Source organism: Anolis sagrei, chromosome 6 (genome assembly GCF_037176765.1).
Source record: "Anolis sagrei isolate rAnoSag1 chromosome 6, rAnoSag1.mat, whole genome shotgun sequence".
Taxonomy (NCBI): domain Eukaryota; kingdom Metazoa; phylum Chordata; class Lepidosauria; order Squamata; family Dactyloidae; genus Anolis; species Anolis sagrei.
Window position 1 is genome coordinate 29434310 of NC_090026.1, and position 22294 is coordinate 29456603.

General features: G+C 40.4%; 1 protein-coding gene across 1 annotated transcript in view; it reads left to right on the forward strand.

The window, feature by feature from the left end:
* LASP1 (LIM and SH3 protein 1) overlaps positions 1–22294 on the forward strand; it is a 62664-nt gene that overhangs the window by 32241 nt on the left and 8129 nt on the right. Inside the window, exons 3-4 of the mRNA XM_060780779.2 lie at positions 7430–7514; positions 18560–18667. Of these exons, the coding sequence (XP_060636762.2) occupies positions 7430–7514; positions 18560–18667 (193 nt within the window). The remainder of the gene's footprint in view (positions 1–7429; positions 7515–18559; positions 18668–22294) is intronic.

Below are 22294 nucleotides of genomic sequence, written 5' to 3' on the forward strand. Positions count from 1 at the left end.
TTTATTTCTTTGCTTATTTAATTGACATCCTCCCTTTCTTAAAGGCTTGTATGCAAGAAGGCATCTAATATTATTTTTAAAAGTCTAATAAAAACACAGTAAATTAAATATTTTCCAATACAGGTTAATATATTACAAAATTAGAAAAACATCAAGTTAATAATAAAAAAACAAATAAAATGTTAGTGTCTCCATTTTAAAACCTTTCAACATAATTGGCAGACAGTTACTGAATAAATACCTGAATAGAAGGGTCGTTGCTCCAGGATTTAAAGGTTAAGACCATGACATCTAAAGCATGTTTTCTATCCTAATTACATTAATCTTCAATTGTTCTTAAAATGCTGCTTATGTTTCATACCAGAGACGGAGAAACTGAGGTGGAGTGGTTTTTCCAAGGTTGTAGCTCAGGCCTGGGCAAACTTTGGCCCTCCAGGTGTTTGGACTTCAACTCCCACAATTCCTAACAGCCTGGAGGGCCAAAGTTTGCCCGTGCCTGTTGTAGCAAAGCTAAAATCAATATATTTCAATGTCTAATGCTCTTATGGCCCACCTGTTTTATGGCCATACCACACATTGATGGAATATCTTGCTGCTCTATCTATGCAGGTTATTCTGTTTTGAGATGAAGGGATCCCTTTGGAACATTGCAAAGTCTTTATTCAATGCATTACTTTGTCATGCTTACCTGTGGAAAAGGTGTTCATAGTAGCAGACTGTTCTCTATTTTATCTGCACTCATAACAGCAATGAATCATCAAAACTCCTAAATTTTAAAAATACATCTTGTCCGCCCCCTCCTTTTACCTTTTCTTAACTGAACATGGCAACAAGACTATTTATTTCTTGTTTTTTTTAATAATTGAGATCTTTCAGTAGGGTTACCACATTTACAGGTTGATCTGAAATTATTGGGACTAGAAATGTTCCACATTTCCAATGTTATCAGATTTTGGAATACTTGCATATGCATAATGATATTTTAGAGATGGAAGCCAAGTCTAAACATGAAATTCATTTATGTTTCATATGCACCTTATAGACATACCTGTAGCTTGGATGTAATTTTATACACATCATTTTAACAATGTTGTGTATAAAAACAAAGGTATAACTAGCTCAGCCACCCTTGTGGGCAATTTTAAATATTGGAGTATTTTGTATTTCCAGATAAAGGATACTCAGTATGCATTTGTAAGGAAGAGGACATATTTATCGACTGACTAATTCCAAGTCATTGTGGCAGTTCTCATTTTAAAAACTACTACTATTAAATAAACTGTGATAATACTAGAAATATTGCCAAGTTCATTGTATTTCAATAACATTTTTATTTGGTAATATATTATAAAATCAACAAGTAATTTAAATACCTCAGCTGTAAGCCAACACAACATGGGTTAGAGCCCCATCCCTCATGCTTACTTAGCTATTACAGTACTACAGGTTCTTACAAAAACCCTACAAGGATGGATGGCAGCAAGGGACAGTGTCTGAAAGACCAAAAAGAAGAGCTATAGATGAGAAAGGGGCATAAATAGAGTGTCTTGTGGAGGGAGAAACCCAGGAGGAAAGAAACATCTTGATATTCCTGAGAAGAGGGATGAACCCTACAATGATTCCGTTCAGTAGCTCCTTGGTTGTTGATTCACTTGTCAACACTATTGTTTCTTCTTATTGCCTGTCTCTGTGAGTCCCATCAACATGGCATGATGACACTAAATTCACAAGATATTATCTTTGCCATCTCTAGTTATTGTATAGTGTTTTGCTTTGCCCCATAGAGTCATAATAATTAGGGATTTACAAAGATTCCTCACTTTGAGTTTCAGAGCTGAAAGGAATCTTGAATATGAACTTAAGCGCTGGGGATAAAGACATCTCCAGGGGAAAAAGGGAGCATGAGGTAACCCTAATTAACAGTCGTACTGGGTGGTCTCTCCTGTTTCTGTGTCTTGGTCACCCCATATAGTCCACATCAGATGTCATGGAACTGCATATCCTACTCACACCCACTCGTTCATTCTTAGTGTCTCAGAGGTAATGGCATAGTCATAGAAACTGAATACTTTGTATACATACATTGGATGTGGAGGAGAGCACTCAGAGCAGTCTATACTTGTTATTTTTACTGAGCACATTTAAGCACACACTTATTCTTGGCTGATTTTTCTGAGTAGTCAAATCTATTTTTAATCTCAGATTTCCTGCCTTTCTGCAAAATTGTGGTTGTTTTTTTTTTCTTCCTCCCTTCTGTGGCTAGTTGCTCATCTATGTGTGATATTGGCGGGTAATAGTTTGTGGTAGAGGTACTGACATAGTGAATATGTGCGGATAGTAGCTGCTAGCATTTCATAATTAGTTCCTTCCCAACAGTGCTTTGAGGCAGGACTTTCTTATTCCTTTTAAGGCTACACAGGGAGATCCTGACAGTGACGGGTCTCAAAAGCAACTTTGATAGATCCAAATGTGGTTCTTTTAAGATCAATATAGATGCAATTTTGAGAAAACAAGAATAACTTACCAAGGAACGGTTGTATGTGTGGTGGGGGGTGCAGATGACTTTAAAAGTTGTAGGGTTCTGTGTGGAGTTTTGAAATCAAAGTAGGCAGAGTTCTTCCCACCCTTGTATTACGTTGTTACTGCTTTTTTATGCTTCTAGAATGTGAAAAGGGCAGGTTGTCATCTCATCAGCGGAGGCTAATTCTTCTTGGGTCAATTTAGTGAATCTTCAGATTCAAAGAAGGCAGAATCGACTTAGCTGTCAATTCTGGTTTCCTGCATCACTGATGTGGCCTAAGGGCAGAGAAGATTCTCAGACTCAGAAGATCCTGTTTCATTAGAGCTAAACAGCTCTATGTATACCATATTTTAAAATCATTTTAATTGTGTACAGTTACTACTAAAAAAAAGTAGTCATGTTATTTTTTATATTACAAAAGGCTGAAAGAGGAGGAGAATAAAAAGGGAAGCAATTACGCAGATGTGCAAACATTGGTTTCTTCTCTTTTTGCCAGCTAGAGGGAAGAGTATGGAAGTGTTTACTGTGTAGCCGTTGGACTCCTATTCATGTGGTCATGGGTTCACTGGGCATTGGCCTCATTTTCATCTTTGTCCCTAAAGGCATAAAGGCTAGAAATTTGCCTGTTTCAGTAGTAAAGATTGAAATCCTGAGGATATTGATCGTATGCCTCATTTTGGATTGTTCCAGTCCTCTTTATTCAAGTGAACCCTGGGGCTTGTCTTATAACACTGGAGAGCTTTACAGTAGACAGAGACCCATCTGAAATCCTGTGGCTGCCTCCTGAAGAATTCTGGAGCTGGTAGTTTAGTGAGACCTAGGATCTCTCTGGCTGAGCATTTCAAAGAACCCTCCCCTAAACTACAAGCCTCAGAATTATGCAGGAGGTAGATGAGAATGCATACTCTTTGCCTAATCTTTAAGCTCTAGGTTTCCTGGTACTAAAGTTGCTAAATGAGATATAAAGTAACTTTACTTCTGGCGAAAGATACAAGACTTTGTGCTCATACAAGCAAAGCTAGTGATGTAGAACTTTCCTGCAGATTTCTACTTCTTTCACTTCATCTCAAAATGTCACAAACTGAAAATGTCATGGAACTACAGAAATCACTTAAATTACCTGTTTTGGACCGTGAAGGAAACACTATGTTGTTACGGAAATTTGGAATTCGTGGATCAGGGTTGAGCTTAACCAAAGGCAAAACATAACAAACAACTTGGATTCAGGACTTAATCCTGGAGGAGCGGGCAGACCTGGCGTGCATCACGGAGACCTGGCTGGATGAAGCGGGGGGCGTAAATCTCTCCCAGCTTTGTCCTCCAGGTTTCTCCGTGCAACACCAACCTAGAGCCGGAGGACGGGGAGGCGGGGTCGCAGTGGTCTATAGAGATTCCATCCATCTAACCAGGAGCCCCATCCCGCAGACCACAAATTTTGAATGCGTCCACCTGAGGGTGGGTGACCGGGACAGAATAGGGATTCTGCTAGTGTACCGTCCACCTCGCTGCACTACAGTCTCCCTACCTGAGCTAGCGGGGGTGGTCTCGAGCTTGGCGGTGGAGTCCCAACGGCTCCTTGTGCTGGGGGACTTCAACATCCACGCCGAGGCAACCCTCACAGGTGCGGCTCAGGACTTCATGTCTGCCATGGCAACCATGGGGCTGTCCCAACAAATAACTGGCCCCACTCACTGTGCTGGACACACATTGGACTTGGTTTTCTGCCAGGGATGGGAGCAGGGTGGCGGTGTGGAGGAGTTGTCCATCTCTCCGTTGCCATGGACCGACCACTTCCTGATTAGGTTTAGGCTCACTGCGCCCCCTAACCTCCGCAAGGGTGGAGGACCCATTAAGATGGTCCGCCCCAGGAGGCTTATGGATCCGGACGGATTCCTGATGGCTCTTGGGGAGTTTCCCGCCGCCGCGGTAGGTGATAATGTCGAGGCCTTGGTCGCTCTCTGGAATGGGGAGATGACCAGGGCTATTGACAAGATCGCTCCGGAACGTCCCCTCTCAAGTAACCGAGCTAAACCAGCCCCTTGGTTTACTGAGGAGCTGGCAGCGATGAAGCGAAGGAAGAGGGTTCTAGAGAGCGTGTGGCGATCGGACCCAAGCGAGTCAAACCGAACACGGTTTGTGTCCTTTTTGAGGGCATATGCCGCGGCAATAAAAGCCGCAAAGAAAACTTTCTTTGCGGCCACTATTGCGTCTGCAAAAAACCGTCCGGCGGAGTTGTTCCGGGTTGTCAGAGGTCTTTTAACTCCCCCCATGGGTGGGAGCCCTGACAACTCGGCAGCGCGCTGCGAAGCATTTGCTCGGTTCTTTGCAGACAAAGTCGCTTTGATCCGTTCTGGGCTGGACGCCACATTAGATGCAGTCTCTGTGGATGTGACTCAAGCACCTGCTTGTCAGTGTTTGTTGGATTCCTTTCAGCTTGTGAAACCCGAGGATGTGGACAAGATACTTGGAGGAATGAGACCCACCACGTCCATCCTAGACCCCTGCCCATCCTGGCTTCTTAAGGAGGCCAGAGGGGGATTGGCCGAGTGGGTAACGGTGGTGGTTAATGCCTCCCTTCGGGAAGGCAAGATTCCAGCGAGCCTAAAACAGGCTGTTATAAAGCCGCTGTTGAAGAAACCATCACTTGACCCCACTAAATTGGACAACTTTCGGCCTGTTTCCAATCTTCCCTTTTTGGGCAAAGTCATGGAAAGCGTGGTGGCCTCACAACTCCAGGTATTCTTGGGAGACACGGATTATCTGGATCCGGCACAGTCTGGTTTCAGACCGGGACATGGTACCGAGACGGTCTTGGTCGCCTTAGTGGATGATCTGCGCCGGGAGCTAGACAGGGGGAGTGTGTCCCTGTTGGTGCTCCTGGACCTCTCAGCGGCCTTCGATACCGTCGACCACGGTATTCTTCTGGGACGCCTTGCAGAGATGGGTCTTGGGGGCACTGCTCTGCAGTGGCTCCGGTCATTTCTGGAGGGTCGCACTCAGAAGGTGTTACTGGGGGACTCCTGTTCAACGCCGCAGCCGTTGACCTGTGGCGTTCCTCAGGGTTCCATCCTGTCCCCCATGCTGTTTAACATCTACATGAAGCCGCTGGGTGAGATCATCCGGAGTTTCGGGGTGCGGTGTCATCTGTACGCAGATGATGTCCAACTCTGTCACTCCTTCCCACCTGCTACTAAGGAGGCCGTCGAAGTCCTGAACCGGTGCCTGGCCGCTGTAATGGTCTGGATGAGGGCGAACAAACTGAAATTAAATCCAGACAAGACAGAGGTACTCCTGGTCAGTCGCAAGGCCGAACAGGGTATAGGGTTACAGCCTGTGCTGGACGGGGTCGCACTCCCCTTGAAGGCGCAGGTTCGCAGCTTGGGTGTGACCCTGGACTCATCGCTGAGCCTGGAGCCCCAGGTTTCAGCGGTGACCAGGGGAGCATTTGCACAGCTTCGGCTCGTGCGCCAGCTGCGCCCGTATCTTGGGAAGTCTGACTTGGCCACGGTGGTACACGCTTTGGTCACATCCCGCCTCGACTACTGCAACGCTCTCTACGTGGGGCTGCCCTTGAAGACGGCCCGGAAGCTTCAGCTAGTTCAGCGCGCGGCAGCCATGTTGTTAACGGGGGCTGGACGCAGAGAGCATACAACGCCTCTGCTGTCCCAGCTCCACTGGCTGCCGATTTGCTACCGGGCCCAATTTAAGGTGCTGGTGTTATCCTACAAAGCCCTAAATGGTTCCGGCCCAAAATACCTTGCAGACCGCATCTCGGCCTACGAGCCCACGAGGGCCTTGAGATCATCCGGGGAGGCCCTTCTCTCGGTCCCGCCTGCCTCACAGGCACGTCTGGCGGGGACGAGGGAGCGGGCCTTCTCGGTGGTGGCCCCCCGGCTGTGGAACACTCTCCCTGCTGAAGTTAGACAGGCGCCCTCCTTGATGGCCTTTCGTAGGGGCCTAAAAACATGGCTCTTCGAACAGGCCTTCAATTGAGTGTAGTTAAATTGACAATGGAATGAACTAGGACTACGAATTTCGGCTATGACCCCAGGACTTGACGAAGCGGATTTTTAGTATAAGTATATGTTATGTTGTATCCGTCTGGTTTGTATTGTCTTTATTTACTGTACATTGTCTTCTTGTTGTTGTTCACCGCCCCGAGTCGCCTCCGGGCTGAGAGGGGCGGTCAATAAATGCAAGAAATAAAAATAAATAAATAACTATTTCTTAAATGGTCTGGCTTTCATTTGGCTCAAAGTCTCATTTGGCTGAAAGATAGACAATAAATAATGGCTTCTAAATGTAGATAAATTTCAGTTATTTAGTTTGCAAATTAGTAAATTTTAGGGAGTTTTATTCTTTAGAAAAGATGACAGGCTTCAGTTTGTGGGAGGTAATGTGAGTGTCACTATTCCAAACAGTCATGCTATTCATGAAACTGTGCGTAAATTCTCTTTGCCTACTGACATAGATTTTGGCACAATGAAACTGATACAGTTCTGTGATGTCAGAGAGGGAATGCCAGCACTTTCCTTTGAATTTTTCAATAATTTCTCACAGACTTAAACATATTGAAAACAACGAATGTTTCAATTGTGATTTTATTACTGTTGTTTGTATGGCATCTAATGGTTGCCAGTTGTGAGCCGCCCTGAGGGCCCCCCCCTCCCCCAGGGTGTGTGTGAGAAGGGATGGATGTAAATGCCTGAAATAAATAAATAAAGTAATACAAATGGAAAATATTCATTCTTTTGGTTAGACAGAGATCTCTTGTATGGCTGAGGAGGACCTTCAGTAAATCTGCTCTGTAGGGATGTTGCCTTGATTTGTGAATCCTGTGACTCATTACTGTCCAAACTAGATTAAGAGTGGTCACCATTAACACAGCCTCATTTGTTTCTGTTCCAGACACTACCCGAAGCAGTCCTTCACCATGGTGGCAGATACTCCTGAAAATCTGCGTCTTAAGCAGCAGAGTGAGCTTCAGAGTCAAGTAAGGCTACTAGTGTTTGTTCGTGTGCTATCCATTTTATTAATTTTGGATTCTTTCTCACTGGATTTCTCAAAACAACACTCAGATAGAATGTTAGTAAGAACTCAACAACTCTTAAAATAGAACTCTGTTAATTTCTTTTCAGAAAGGCAAACGACTAACATATTGCTAGAGGAAATGAAATTAACAATGCTGAAATGAAATTAACAAATTCTGACAACCATCCACTCTACAAGCAGATGACATTTATGATATAGTAATGGAGGGATGAGAACTCCAAGCACCTAGAAAGCATCTGAGGAATGTTATATTTTTTTAAAGCACCCAGTACTTATCTGCAGGGATGTGCAAGTACTAAAGACTGCAGTAAATAGGTGAATAAATAAATATGAAGAAGCAGTCAGGCAGACATCAAGCAGCATGGGGTGATAAAATCAGGAAGTTTCATACCCAGAGGGAATAACATCTGGTAGCTGCTTCCAACAGTCAGCACAAAGGGTTGGAACATGCAAGAGTTGTCCCCCCCCCCCCCCCCTTAACACTTTTCAGTAAAAGGTGCTCTGATTTTTGTTTTGTACCATTCCTCTATCATAGTGAGCATGACATATTTGAATGTATAGTGACATTTATCTTGTATCTCAGCTATAAATGAGTAGAATTACCTGTTCACTGTAAGCATTGACAAAGAGCTAAGAAGTTGAATCAGTAAAGGAAATTATATTTCTATGCCCGTGTTCTCATCCCACATAATTTGATCAGGCTTAATGTGTAGACCTTTGTTTGGGTCAGGCCAGTCACCCAGTACTATTGTGCCTGGTTTTCTAGACCTGCTACTTAAGATCATGTTAATTGGGGGAGGGGGAGTCATATCTTCCAAATGTCAGATTACAACTACCAGCAGTGCTAACCATTAGTCGGGAATCTAACAGGATTGCATAATTCCTATTACATTTTCATTGGAGACACAAGAATAAAAACTGCTGATCTGCAGAAGTAGAGCACTGCTGTGACCATCTCTCTTCAGTATAATACACAGAGAATGCTATTTCAGCATAAGGGAACAGGGAAACTGGAGGTGCAAAAATAATAAATGTAGTAGAGGGAAGCAGTTTTCTCCTAGCTTAGAATATAGCTTGTTTACTGCCTGATTTGACCCCCTTCCCACACCATGGGTAGTATTGTTGTTTCTTATTAGACAATCTTAAGTATTCTTCTGTTTTAAACAGTCATCTGGGGAGACTTCCATTGGAAAGAAAACACAAAGCAAAAAAAGTGCCTTGGTGTTGTCTTGGAGGGGGAGGTCTTAGACAACCTAACAAAATGACCCAGAAACCTCTGTGTCAAATACTGAAAACCAAGGCTTTATGAGGACAGACTTTTTTTTAATGTTGAAATCTTATCTAAAAATGTGCTCTTAGCAAATACATGGAAAGATTAACTTTTTTTCTTGCTGGACAGCATTAAGAACATATTAAAATATTTCAAATGACCACATAGCTTTGGATTGGAAAGCATTTCATATTCCCTGTCCAATTTTCTCTAACTAAAATTAAAAGCAGTAGAATTCTGCTTTTAATTACATTGCTCTCACACATAATTTTTCAGAGAACACTTTGTCAGCTGGTGGCTCTTGGCCACGATAGGGCATCTGAGGCTTTGCTGTATATACATTTGTGTGTGTGCTGAATTTGAGATAGAACTACAGGTTGAGGATTCTTTTGTCTGGAATTTCAAAGTTCTAAATACTCCAAAAACCAACATTGTTTGTATGATGGCTAAGATAATGGCAGCTTTGTTTTTTGATTGTTCAATGTACTTAATCTTTGTTTAATGCACAAAATACCATGCCCTGTTTTCAAGATACCTCATTAGATATGTATTTGCAAATACAGGAATTCTAAAATCTTTTTTAAAAATCCAAATCAATTCTAGTCCCAAGCATTTGGATAAGAGATACCTAACCTGTATTGAAATTACAACTACTATCTGTCATGCTTTATGTTGAATCTCTGTGTATGTGAGGATAGATCATAGTCCTGATATGATGAGTTTGTCAATGAAGTGATCTCCTTGTGCAAAGCCAGCATAAGAATTAGAGCAGATAGTTCTAAGTATGAGATAGGCAACCATTCTGGAAATCATGTTAGATGTTGAATTGATGTAGTTTTCACCAAGAAAGTTGAGAATGTAATTGTTGTTTTCCTGATATACCATTTGGTAGCTCCTGGAACTTCTGCTTGACCTTCTCCAAGGGCATCTATGATTGAAGCAGACATACTGAAAGCTCTCCCACAAACCTCTGTGAGGTCTTCTTATTTTGAGTAGCTGAGAAGGTGTAGCTAGTTCCGATAACATGCCAGAAACATACAATTATCTTCAGTGTGAGTAAACAAGTCCTCCAGCTGGGTTAATTTTAACGCTTGCAGCCCACAAATGACAGTGAAATGAAAGGGCTTTATTTCCTATGGGTTTGCTTTCTCAAATTATGAAAATAGCACCTTGAAAGTAAATAAGGAATACTTTGAGGGAGGATAGCATCTGAGCTTAAAAGGCTCTATATTTGCTCTGCTCCAAATTGGGATGCTCTGTTTTAAACTTCTACCCATACTTAACTGGGCACAGACTGGCTGTGTACTGTAGCCAGGCAGTATGTTTTTCACAAAGCAAATTACTGTGCTATTTTATTCCCTAGTTTCTTTCTATATTGACCAAAAACCCAGTCTTGTTCCTGAACAACTGGTTCTTCTGAAGAGTAAAGTCACGTCTTTTGCATAGTTAGTCTTTTAGAGAATTAATGCTTGTTTGTATTGGTTTTTACAAAGCAGCCACTGATAAGAATGGATGTTTATAGTTTTTGGTTTATTTATTTCATGTCAAAAGCATAGCATAAATAAATAAGTATAAAACTGATAAAATAGAGGGAACACAATGGCTAAATAATTTTAGACCAGAAACGGGCAACAGCGACCGCATTGTCTGTAGCTTTAAACAGTTCTTCCTCTGTGCATGAGGCTAGCATTGTTGGCAAGCATACAGATTCTGAGTTGTTTGTTCTGTCCCAGAATTGCACAAGGTGGAGAATTCTTCTAGGAAATGCCATTTAACCAGGTTGTCTTTTGGTCTCCCGACAGCACATCTGAGTCAAGGACTTCCAAGTTGTCCATTCTTTGTTTGTCTCTGGAGGTGGACCCTCATGGGGGGGGGGGGAGGATAAATTTGGGCTTTCTAGGTTTAGCTGGCCAGAGGGATATTCTTGCTGTTTCTAGGAGAACATTAGGAGTAGTGATGGTTCTCATGAAACTTTTTCTTGATTTAAGTCTACGGGGAGAAGGCCGATAGCCATGCAGTGGGTGGTTTTCACAGTAATCAACCTTATTTCTCTCACAGTTGGTAGCAACTTCCCATCGCACATTTGGGGTGCCAGCTAGCTTATAAAGTATCAGCGGGTGTAGGTGTAAGACATCTTGTGATTATTCTATGTGTTTCATTCAGTGCTATGATCACCTGCTTCACATGAGCAGATTTATGCCAGTTGGGGCAGCCATTCTCAGCAGTTGAGTAAGGCAAGGCCAGGGTTGATGTTCTTATTAATTTTGGGTCTGCACCCATGCACTATCAGTAAGATTCCACAGGATGTTGTTGTGTGCATCTACTTTGTGCTTAGTGTCCGCACAGTGTTTCGTAAATGTTAGTGTTTGATCTAAGGTGATGAGTTTTTGGTATAGACAAGTCTTTTATTAAATTATCAAATTAAGTTGTATATTGGTGGTAAAAGTGTTTTTTACATGGTATCATTATAATAGTTAAGTACTCAAGCTAGAGCAGAGGTGGAGAAAATGTGGAGAAAAAATGTGAACTAAAATTGGGGTTGCATCCTTGGGGACTTGAAAATAACCTCATGTTATTTGCAAGTCTCCAAGAATGCAAACCCAATTTTGGTTCACATTTTTTATTGCCACCCCCCCCCCCCCGTTCTTTTTTGGGGAACTATCTTCTCAGGCTTCCTAGACTCCCTGCACTCTTTAAAGAAAATTATTTCTAAAGTTAAGAAATAAAATAGTTATAATTGGCTAAAACACGGCAAAACCTGCCTCTGAGGATACTGGTGTGCATCATGGTTTGTTTTTTTTTAAAGGGGGCATTTTTTTTCTACACTAAACATTGTCATGAATAAGCAAAAAAAAAAAAAAAAGAAGAAGAAGAAGAAGAAGAAGAAGAAGCAGCAGCAGCAGCAGCAGCAGCAGCAGCAGCAGCAGCAGCAGCAGCAGAAGCCTTGGTTACCAATTAATTAAAAAAAAACACAGAGTTGGGCAGGCCTTGAGAGTGCTATGGGGAATGTGCAGCCACCAAACTCAGGACAATTGGTAGAGGAGAAGAAAGTCAAGTTTTTCACAGTGCTGAATTACAGTCTAGCCATTGATGGACTTGTTAGGAAGCACACAGCTGCATATGGCAAAGCATTAATTTCAGAATAGTCCTTTTCTCAGGGAAGGAATTGTGGTCTTTTAACTAGAGAAAACACTTCAAACCTTTTAGTTAATCTAGTGAACAGGCAGTGGCCACATATCCTTTTGACTCCCCTACTTAAGAGTTCCATTTAGAAGATGACAGAGGGTATAAGACCAAGGGAAAGCAATTGCACCCCCACCCCTTCTTCTTTCTACTGGGTCATAATAGCCCAGCATTGATCAGGACATGGGAAAGAACTAGCCAGCCTGCCTGACTCACACACGTCTGGCCTTCTGTGAGCGTAAGAACTAAGTTGATTCCAGCTGAGTGCCCATAAAAGGACAGAAAAAACTGAAAGCCAGCCTTGTTTGAGCACTTCCTCTGCTTGCCGCACTCAGTTGCTTCATCCTCTGGTGTGCAAGGGAAATGTGTCGTTTGCACAGTCTGCAAACTTAGTTGGACTCATATTTCACTGTTTAATTCTTCTATGCTATAATTGGTTTATTCATAGTGGTGATGAATATTTTTAGGCTACCTTTCTAAAAGCTGCACCCAGATTGCTACCTGGGGCTGGCTGCGAGATGACTCAACTCCTCCTTTTCAATAGTTTCACTGACTTTCAGTTTGTTTTTGGGCACAGTTCAAAATGCTGATTATGACCTATGAAGTTCTATATGGCCCATGGCTTTTTATCTTTTTAAAATTGCTTGATCATTTTAGTGTGTGAAGGTTTTCATATTATTATTCACTTAACTCTGTTTTAGTATTTACCGTTAAGTTTTTAATTGTATTGTTCTTTTAAAATGTGAGCTGCTTTTAATTCTAATAATAAAACAGCAGCAGCATCTGGGGTGATATGCCAAAAAGATAAAAAATAAAACACATAGACTGTAAATAGTTGAAAACTTTCAAAACATTAATAATATTGTCCCAATTTCTCAGAATTTTGGGAAATCTGATTTTTCTTTTACAGGAAAAGTAATTTTCTCAATGTTAGACTATGCCACTGCCCCCACTTTTGTACCTGAATTGTCCTTTAAAGAGAGATAATAGAATTAGAAGGACATGAGTCTTAAAGGAGAAGTTTTGCTCCCCAAAACTGATCATAGAGAAAATGAGAATTTAGAATTTAAAAAACTAGGGTGAAGAGAGAGAACCTGCAAAATATATTCAGAAGTATCTGCTAATACTTAACACAAGGGGTGTTCATTTCTGAGCTGCTTCTCTAGAAGTCTTTTTTTCCCTCCTATGCTCAGGCTATGCCATTTTGATGCTATGCCTATGGTAACATTTTGCCATCCTGTTCATATATATTACTAACTTCTGTTATTTAATGACCAAAATCATGCTTAGGGCAGTTCTGTCTGCAATTGTATAGCTAAAACTAATTACGGAAGCCAACTATTGCATTCTTCAAATACCTCAAGGGCTTTCACAGAGAAAAGGGATCAGGCCTATTATCTGCTGGCCCAGGTGGTAGGAACTGGCATAGTGGCTTGAAGTTACAGGGGTGAACATTAGAAAAAAAACCTCTTGACAGTGTTAGATGTTGAGCAGTGGAATCCATTGATTAGAGATGTAGTAGGTCTTTTTCTTTTGATGCCTTCAAAAAGAAGCTAGGCAAATACTTGCTGGGATGCTGTAGCTGGAAGTCCTGCATTGAGGAGAGGAAGGGCTCCAATTATGTGATTCTTGACTCCATGATATTACATCAAGTGCTAAATGATAAAACAACACTTGCATAAATCCCATTTATATCATAGATCTGTTCCATCTGAAACTTGGATTTAGCACAGGGTATGTTTATGGAACCAACCTATCTTCTCTTGACAGTAAATGGCTATTGCAGTGTATCAGCTATAAGTGTCTTGTAAAAGTATATTATACTAAATAGGACCAATATCTCAATGGTAGCTGGATATATTTTGTGGAACACTTTTATATTCCTTTTTATTCACCTTGACTCCTTTCCCCCTCACCATCTGCTATAGTATGTAGTTGGCATCTGTTTCAGGATATGCTGAGTTCCGAATACAGAGTGGGAAGCTCCAGAGCCCCCTGGGCCATCTTTTCCTGGATTTGAGGATTATTTCCGGTCCTGATTTCTGGAAGAATATATGGGCCAATAGGGAAGAAAATCTGTGGAATGAACATCAGATGTGCCTTGCTGACCAATAGTTGTCAAGTGTTTTACCCCTTACTGGGATGCTGGTGAACATACTTAACAATCTTGGTTTGTTTTCCTAAGAGTTCATGTGGCAAATAGAGATCCACTAATGTTGGAAACAAATGTATTAATTTGTTTCTTCAGGCTAATGTGGGGATGATGTACTAGTCTGCAGACTCTGAAGTTGTACAAAGCCCTTTATTTGGTAGAATGAAAAGGAATCAAGTTTCATCAATAAATGGAAAAACTGCATAGTTTAGGAAGTATAACACATCATAGGCATTTAAAGAAGTCTAAAAACTATATTGTGAAAATGAGTGACACTGCTAATAATATTGTCTCCTCTGCATATATATGATGGTTGTCTGAAACCTTTCTGCATTTGTTTGACAACCCAAGGAACCCATGTGCTCCACTCCATCTATCCTATGAGATGAGAACAGCATGGCAGTCACCATCAGTAAGACTTCTAACATCTGGTATATTTGGAAAAACATACCACTGGATTCCTAGCTCTCAGACATGGTTTTGACCTATCATAGTTTTCCTACTGCTGACATGTTAGGCATAGCCTCCTGTGAAATTGCAGCTGTATGTGTCTGTGTGCTTATTGTCTCCCTTCACCTAAACTGGCTTGTTTATTTGAATCATCTCAACCATTTGAGATCCAGGAACCTACTTGCAGTTGTGACTCATTAGAAATAGAAATCCAAAACTGTGGGTATGGTAATGAAGTGACAAGTTCAGTTTTAAAGGAAGATATTGCCTACAGTCAAATATAGTAGATAACCTTAGTAATGGTGTAGGGAGTTATTGGAATTTAGTATTATACTGACTGGAAATGTCAGAGATGCAATAACCTTGACAAAAGAACCTTTATGAGACTAGGATGTTAACAAGTGATAAAAAATGTGTAGTGTGCTAGGAAACCATAGTCTCTGTTCAACCCATTGTCAGTGAACTGGAGTTTGAGGATATATTCCAGTTCTGTGTTTTTTTTCTTTCCAGTTTTGTTTGTTCAAGAACTACTGCTCTAAAATCCAAGATGGAATGTTCAGGAAGACTGAAATGTTCTGTACCTGTTTTGTTTTTGTTTTTTTGTTTGTTTGTTTTTTGTATTCCCATTCCTAATGCCTGGTTTATGTCAATTTATCTCTGGATGTAGAGTACTGTAAGACATTGTTGAGAAAGAATGGCATATATTACAGAGCATGCACAAATGAAAGTATCTCTAATATTATGGGTGATGTGGTTAAGTCCTGTGGAGGCATTTCCTGAGGAGATGTCTGGTCAGAGTCAGCATCTCGGTTTGTGACAAGGTCTTGCACCTATCTCCCCATTAATGTTCCAGTAAGTAAGTACAAATTTGAAATGAAGAGGTTGTCTATAGGCAAGTAAATGCTTGCCAACAAAAGCCCTTGACAGGGAAACATTATTAGCCAGAATAGAGTGTAGTTCATCTGTCTAAATGGTCTCAGTTGGAAGCTGTATGTGACTATTGGTGGGGTCCTAACTTTAGTCTGTTTTGTAAAAGATTAGATCTAGGTATTTGTTGATCTTGTTTTTTTAACGTCATATGGGGTGAGTACTGTAGCTTAAGGAATTCTTGTTGTAGTTCCATGAATTTGGCATCCGTGTCTTGTGGATCTGAGCATGGAGAGCTTGGAAGTGTGTTCCGGGTGGAAACTAGGATCATGTAATCAATATAGTGTGATATTACATGCCCTTTGTGTAGTTACGTGTCTATACCAATATAAGTTGGATATCCCTTATCTGAAAAGCTTGAAACCAAAAGTATTTGGGATTTCATTTTGTTTTTCAAAATTTTTGAATACTTGTTTTTGCATAGAAAGATAGATAGCTTGGAAATGTGACCCAAGTCTAAACACAAAATTCATTTGTTTCTTATATACCTTACACCCATAATTTGAAGGTATTTTAATAAAATATTTTAACAATCTTGAGCAACAGACAAAGTTTATGTACATTAAATCATCAAAAAAGCAAAGGAATCATTATATCAGGAACCCATATGGATTATTTCAGAGTATTTCAGATTTCAAAAATCCAAACAAGGAATGATCTGCCTTTACCAGCAAATGAACTATCAGCATGCAGTCATAATTCAGGGTTATTTTGAGGCAATTAGTTTTCCTCATCAGTTATTGTGTGGGGATGGATATGAAATAAATATGGAAATATGAATGTTGGAGGGATTTGTCTGTCAGCATCCTCTGTGGCTTTAACTTCCCTGGTTTCTGGAAATAACTCCATGTGACTATTATCTCTACCTAATGAGGCTATAGTGACTCAGAACAAGCTCCAAAAAGGGCACATTTGGAAAATTTCATCTCATCTCCGTGAGTTGGCTCAGAGATTATAAATTGGTATTTAGACTCATGTAGAATACTTCATGAGTTCAACAACTCATAGATGTTAATTCAGATAACAGGTGTGTTTCAGACTGAGCCATGTTCTCTTATAAAATCACCTTTCTTGGGTGATATCAAGATAAGAATGAGAGCCTAAGGACTAAGATACAGAAAGTGAAGTGTGTTTTAGATCAGTTATTTCTCTATATATCAAATCTTACTGAAATGTTGAGGTCAAATAACTAAATATCTAGGATGAATATTCAAGATTACTTTATACTTAAAAATATAGATAGCAGCTTCATTCAAAGGAGGATTTCAAACCAGTCCTAACAGCATTGAAGACTGTAGGTGGATCATAGAAGCAACTATCAATTTGCCAGATTTTTGTATTGGAGGTCACAGAGCATTTGAAATGGCATATTGACAGGGTGTCAAAAGCATGTGGTGCAATTTGCTGAACTGAAATTGGGGAGAGAATATCATACTTTTATCTTCAGTATATGTGAGCATTTGTTTTCAGCTTTTCTTGCTAAACATTCTCTTCTCCCCCCCCCCTTTTTTTTTTTTTTTTTTGCTGTGACTATAGAGAGTCCAGTTCTTCTCAGACTTAAAGATGTGGGAATTCCCCTTCTAGTTATGCAGTGCTTTTGAGATACCCAGGGTATTAAAAATGTAGGCTCTAGTTCTACCCCTTTCAATGCAAGCTCATAAAAAGCTAGCTTCAAACATTTCCCAGCTACCTAAAATGCATAGTGACAAAAGATTATGAACTCAACAAGAGATGAGCTCCTACAGAGCCTTGGTGACAAAAGAGTTTTGATGGCTAGGAAGGTATGCCAGAATTGTTGGGCCTGTATATGTAAGCTATATCTTGTTACAGATTTGTCATAGAATGCGAATATTGTGCAAATTAGTCTTAAATTCGACAATTTTATTGGTGCATGGACCTGCTGTAGTAGGAGTTCTGAACAAAAGATAGATCTTGTGCTTGTATTTGCTGTTTCCTTGGCAATAGGAAAGGCAAGGCCAGCTTTTTTGAGGAAGGAAATCTATTATGCAAAAAGGGCTGAACCACTCAAAACTCTGGGACAGTTTCCTACTTGTTGCATAACCAATAAAGGGAATGTTTCTTTTCCTTTTGTCTTAACTTGAGGTTCCTATTCATTAAACCCAGAGTTTCTCAAAGTGTGCTCCTCCACATGTTTTGTACTTCAGCTCCCACAATTTCTCGTAGGTGGTAAGATGACTGGGACTTCTGGGAGCTGAAGTCCAAAACACATGGAGGAGCACACTTTGAGAAACACTGCATTAAACAAAAACAAGTTACTGCTGTAAGTACCTAGTAAGCACTTTTGAATACATCTGCAGGAAGATGAACATATATATGACTTCATGGGGATAAAAAGAGACCTGGATTAAATTGTATTCTTAATTAAAATAAAACAAAATGTAAATTAAAATTCCTTTCAGGAACTTATATGGGGGAATAGGTTATAGCCTTCATAATTCTGCAGTGAAAATAAGAAGAAAAAATCATGCATATAGTGAGGAACCAAGATAGTTGCCAAAAGGGGTACGTTGAGGACCAGGCTTGAGTTCCCCTGCCCCACGTTTTTTTATTTCATTTGATTGCTGTTTTTTCTTGGTTTCTCACATGACAACAAAGTTTTTCCAAATCACTATTTGCCATGCTGAGTATTTCAGCAAGTGCTTTTCGCTAGCAGGGCACAGTGCTCCATTTCCAGGTAATGAGCGTCAGTAAGGTTTTGGTCATGTTGTGATGGATGTCAGTGTTATTTTTAAAATATGCCTTGACATGTGGGTCTTTTTTTCTCTAAAGACAATGTGCACCATAACAACAGGCTTTAAGTTTGAAACCTTGCTGCCACAATGCCTTATTACATGTTTCTCATCCACAGTAACAATGAATTTTCTTGCCACAGGGGCTTCTGGTTAATACCTTGCTCCTTTTCACAGTAGGGCTTGTGCGTGTTGCAGGATTTGATGACACGGGGCAAATAACATCACATGTGTTTCTTCCTCTCCATGCTCAGGTCCGCTACAAGGAGGAGTTTGAAAAGAATAAAGGGAAAGGCTTCAGTGTGGTGGCTGACACCCCTGAGCTACAGCGAATCAAGAAGACTCAGGATCAAATCAGCAACGTAAGCAACTCTACTGCTTTTTCAGGTCATGTATTTGATAAACAGAAAGCTGTATTTTCCACCTTACCAGCTACCTGCTCTGTAAAATCCGATCTGGGAATTGTAATGAGAAAACTGGATCGTATTTCAGTAACTTGTTCCTTTTGTAGCACAGTCTTAGCGGGTGGAAATAATACAATTACAGGTCTCATCTAGTTTCAAATTTGGAATGCAAGTAACTGGTTAAACAGAACTCCTTTTTATTGGAATAGTATAAATCTAAACACAAAACAGCTTCATAATGTATAGTATATAATACTAAGAAGTCTATGCACTATTAACAGCATTACCTGTGAAACCTATTCCTAAAACTTGATAAAAGGAAGAGAGTCCTGTTGCACTTTAACAGCTAACAAATGGAGCCCCGGTGGTTAAACCCTTGTGCCAAATGACTGCTGATCAACAGGTCAGCAGTTCGATTCTGGGAGAGTGGATGGAGTTCCAGCTTGCGGTGCAAGGAAATGAGAGAAGCCTCCCACAAGGATGGTAAAACATCAAACATCCGGGCGTCTGCTGGGCAGTGTCCTTGCAGATGGCCAGTTCTCTCACACCAGAAGCAACTTGCAGTTTCTCAAGTTGCTCCTGATACTACAAAAAAAAAAAAAAGCTAACACATTTTATTTGACATAAATGTTTGTAGCTTTTATGGACTCAAGCCCACAAGGTATATGCCAAATAAAATGTGTAGAATCATAGAATAATAGAGTTGGAAGATCACTTGGGCCATATAGTCCAACCCCTTGCCATTTAGGAAAAGCACAATCAAAGTACCCCTGACAGATGGCCATCCAGCTTCTTTTTTTAAAAACCTTCCAAGGAAGGAGCTTCCACCACACTCTGAAGCAGAGTTCCACTTTTGGAACAGCTCATATGGTCAGGAAGTTCTTCCTAATATTCAAGTTGAATCTCCTTTCCTATAATTTGAATCCATTGCTCCCAGTCCTAGTTTCCAGAGTAGAAGAAAACAAGCCTGCTTCCTGTAGCTTATTAAAGACCACAAAAGCTGTGACTAATACAGCCACTTCTGGTTTTGTTTTATTTAAGGAACCCTTTAATGACCCATTTCACAACTGAGAATTTAGCATATATTGGCTTTTCTGAACAAATATAAAATGCTAAAACATTGATCCATGAGGTCACGAAGAGTCGGAGACGACTGAACGAATGAACAACAATTCATCATGTTTTCATTCAGAGGAGTGCTACAAAAGTAGATGAATTTAGAAATGCATACTCTTTTACAAAGTGTCCACCCTTGGTAAAGAGGCTGGATTGCAAAGTAACTCCTCCAATACAATTTAGCAAACAGTCTGCCAAGAAACATAGGCTGACATATTATGTAATGAGATAGCAATTTATATGTTCAATATCCCTCTTTCTTTGTATTGGCCTTTAGTTTAGAAGAAAAACTGCTTTCATTTTTTGCTGTGACAGAAACTTTCCACTTCTATGAATGAAATAGATAAAGACCTTAAGAATCTTCATTTTGAATTTTTTAAATCAGTAGTGTAGCCTGGAAGTGTTTACTTGTGCTTTTGCCCTCACTCCTCAAAAGAAGGAAATGTGATCAGAATCTGACTGCTCGGAAAAGCACAACCCATGGGAGCTTGACCTAGGCATTTCGTGAATGTCCAGAAATATTAACTTGTAGCCTTCCCCACTTCATTCTCCAAACTGTTGTCAGGTGAGGGTAGCAGTTGTAGCCTTACATATTGATAGGAAGCTGTGTTGGGGAGGGTGGTGCAGAGTAATGATCAAATGCAGATGGACAATCACACTGCATGAATTCAGGGTCTCCACTTTTCCCCTCAATCGGCTAAGTTGTAACAGATTAACTGTGTTGTACATCTCATATCTGGAAATTGCAACCAAATGCATTCAGATTTCTATTTCTATTACCCACTTTTCTGAGAATAATTCTATTTGTAGGCTTTGCCTGTATTGTCTTGAACTTGATATCTTACTATAACAGTTCCATTTACACAGAGGGTATTCATAGCCTGGGCAGTAAAGGATTTAAACCAGCTGTTAGCTCTTCCTTGTGTATGACATGGGCCCAGCCTTTACATCACTGACTTTTCACCGCAAACTGTGATGGAATGAAGGAGCCAATCTTGATGCTGCCTTTTTAGAGGCTCAGCTTGATTTCTGTTTCATAAATCATTTGTGTAGAAATGTGGCAAGAATAGTTTTGTGTTCATTGCTTCCATGATAATTTCTTGTACTTTTTAGCAATGGCTTACGGTTACAACCCTTCGCCCTAGCCTTTTTGAGGTTTGCGTGGGTGAATAATATACAGAGCCCTTTGGAACCTAAACGATTTGAACTATTAAGTCCAAACCCCCAGCATAATATAAGCTTGTGGCAGGAAGCATGTAAAATATCAAGACTCCAGTAGTTAAAATTCATGCCTGGTGATTTAGTATCCTCTGTGTATAATCCTAGCTGGAGAATACTTTTCTTCAGGCTTGTTGACTAATCTGTCTTTAATAATTTGCTTTGGCCATCTGGTCTAAGCTGGCGCTCTGGGAGTTAATTCTGGGGGAGCCCTGCAGGATGAATGTAATCCCTGAGGGATTCCCTTCCCAGGCCCCTTTCTCCATCAACTTTTTGCCATACACACTTTAATTTTTAACTGAAGTAACTGTCCTTATTTGTTTTGATTTACTCTGCTCAGTTACAGATTCAGCCCAATCCCTTCTTCTCTACACACTTCCCAAGACTACAGTTGCATGTGTGTTGTAGAAAAGGCCTTGCTCAATGTTTACAGTACAATCCAGTTTGGTCCAATATCCTTCAAGATATCTACACAGCCATTCTTAGAAGCTCTTTTTGATGTAGATTCCAAGATTATACATCTCTGTCCTTTAAGATCAAAGAATGTGGAAAGGACTTAAATAGTCTTTTATGTCATTTGAGGTTTGGAAAAGGCAGAGATTGCGCACTGCTTGATAAAGTAAATTAGTAAGTCAGTACATAAATCCTGACATGGCAGCAAATATGTGAGCAATGCCATAAATGGTGACTCTAAAGTGGAAAGGTTTCAATAGGAATGTATCTGTATAAGAAAACTAGAAGAATTTGCAGTGCATTACATTCCCCTCCCCTGTTTATAGTCCTTATGTCTGTCTGATCACAGGGAGGTTCCAATTATGGGCCACTGTTCAATGATGGAGAAACAGGGAGGAAGAGCTGACATTGAGGGCAAAATTGTACAAAGGCAAAATGATTTGTTAAAGTTTTATGAGAACGTATGTCCTCTCAATTGACTTATCAGTTAAGTTCACACTCTTCTTCACCCTGTTACTTTTGATACCATATTCCTAAAGAGAACAGATGAGATGTGGCACAATGTATAGTGATGGAATTGTTCTTAATTTGTGGAACTCACATAGTTTTTATTAGGTAATATATAGGGGATCAACAGGCAGACCATTCACTGAGTGAGTCCAGTTGGAGATAAGGAGTATTTGTTTATTTGCCACTGCAGTGTTCCACTATATGTACTCTGTAGTATACAGTCTGTACTATGGAATCTGTTGTCTTAGTATCCACAGTCATACTGTGGATACTCCAGCGTATATAATT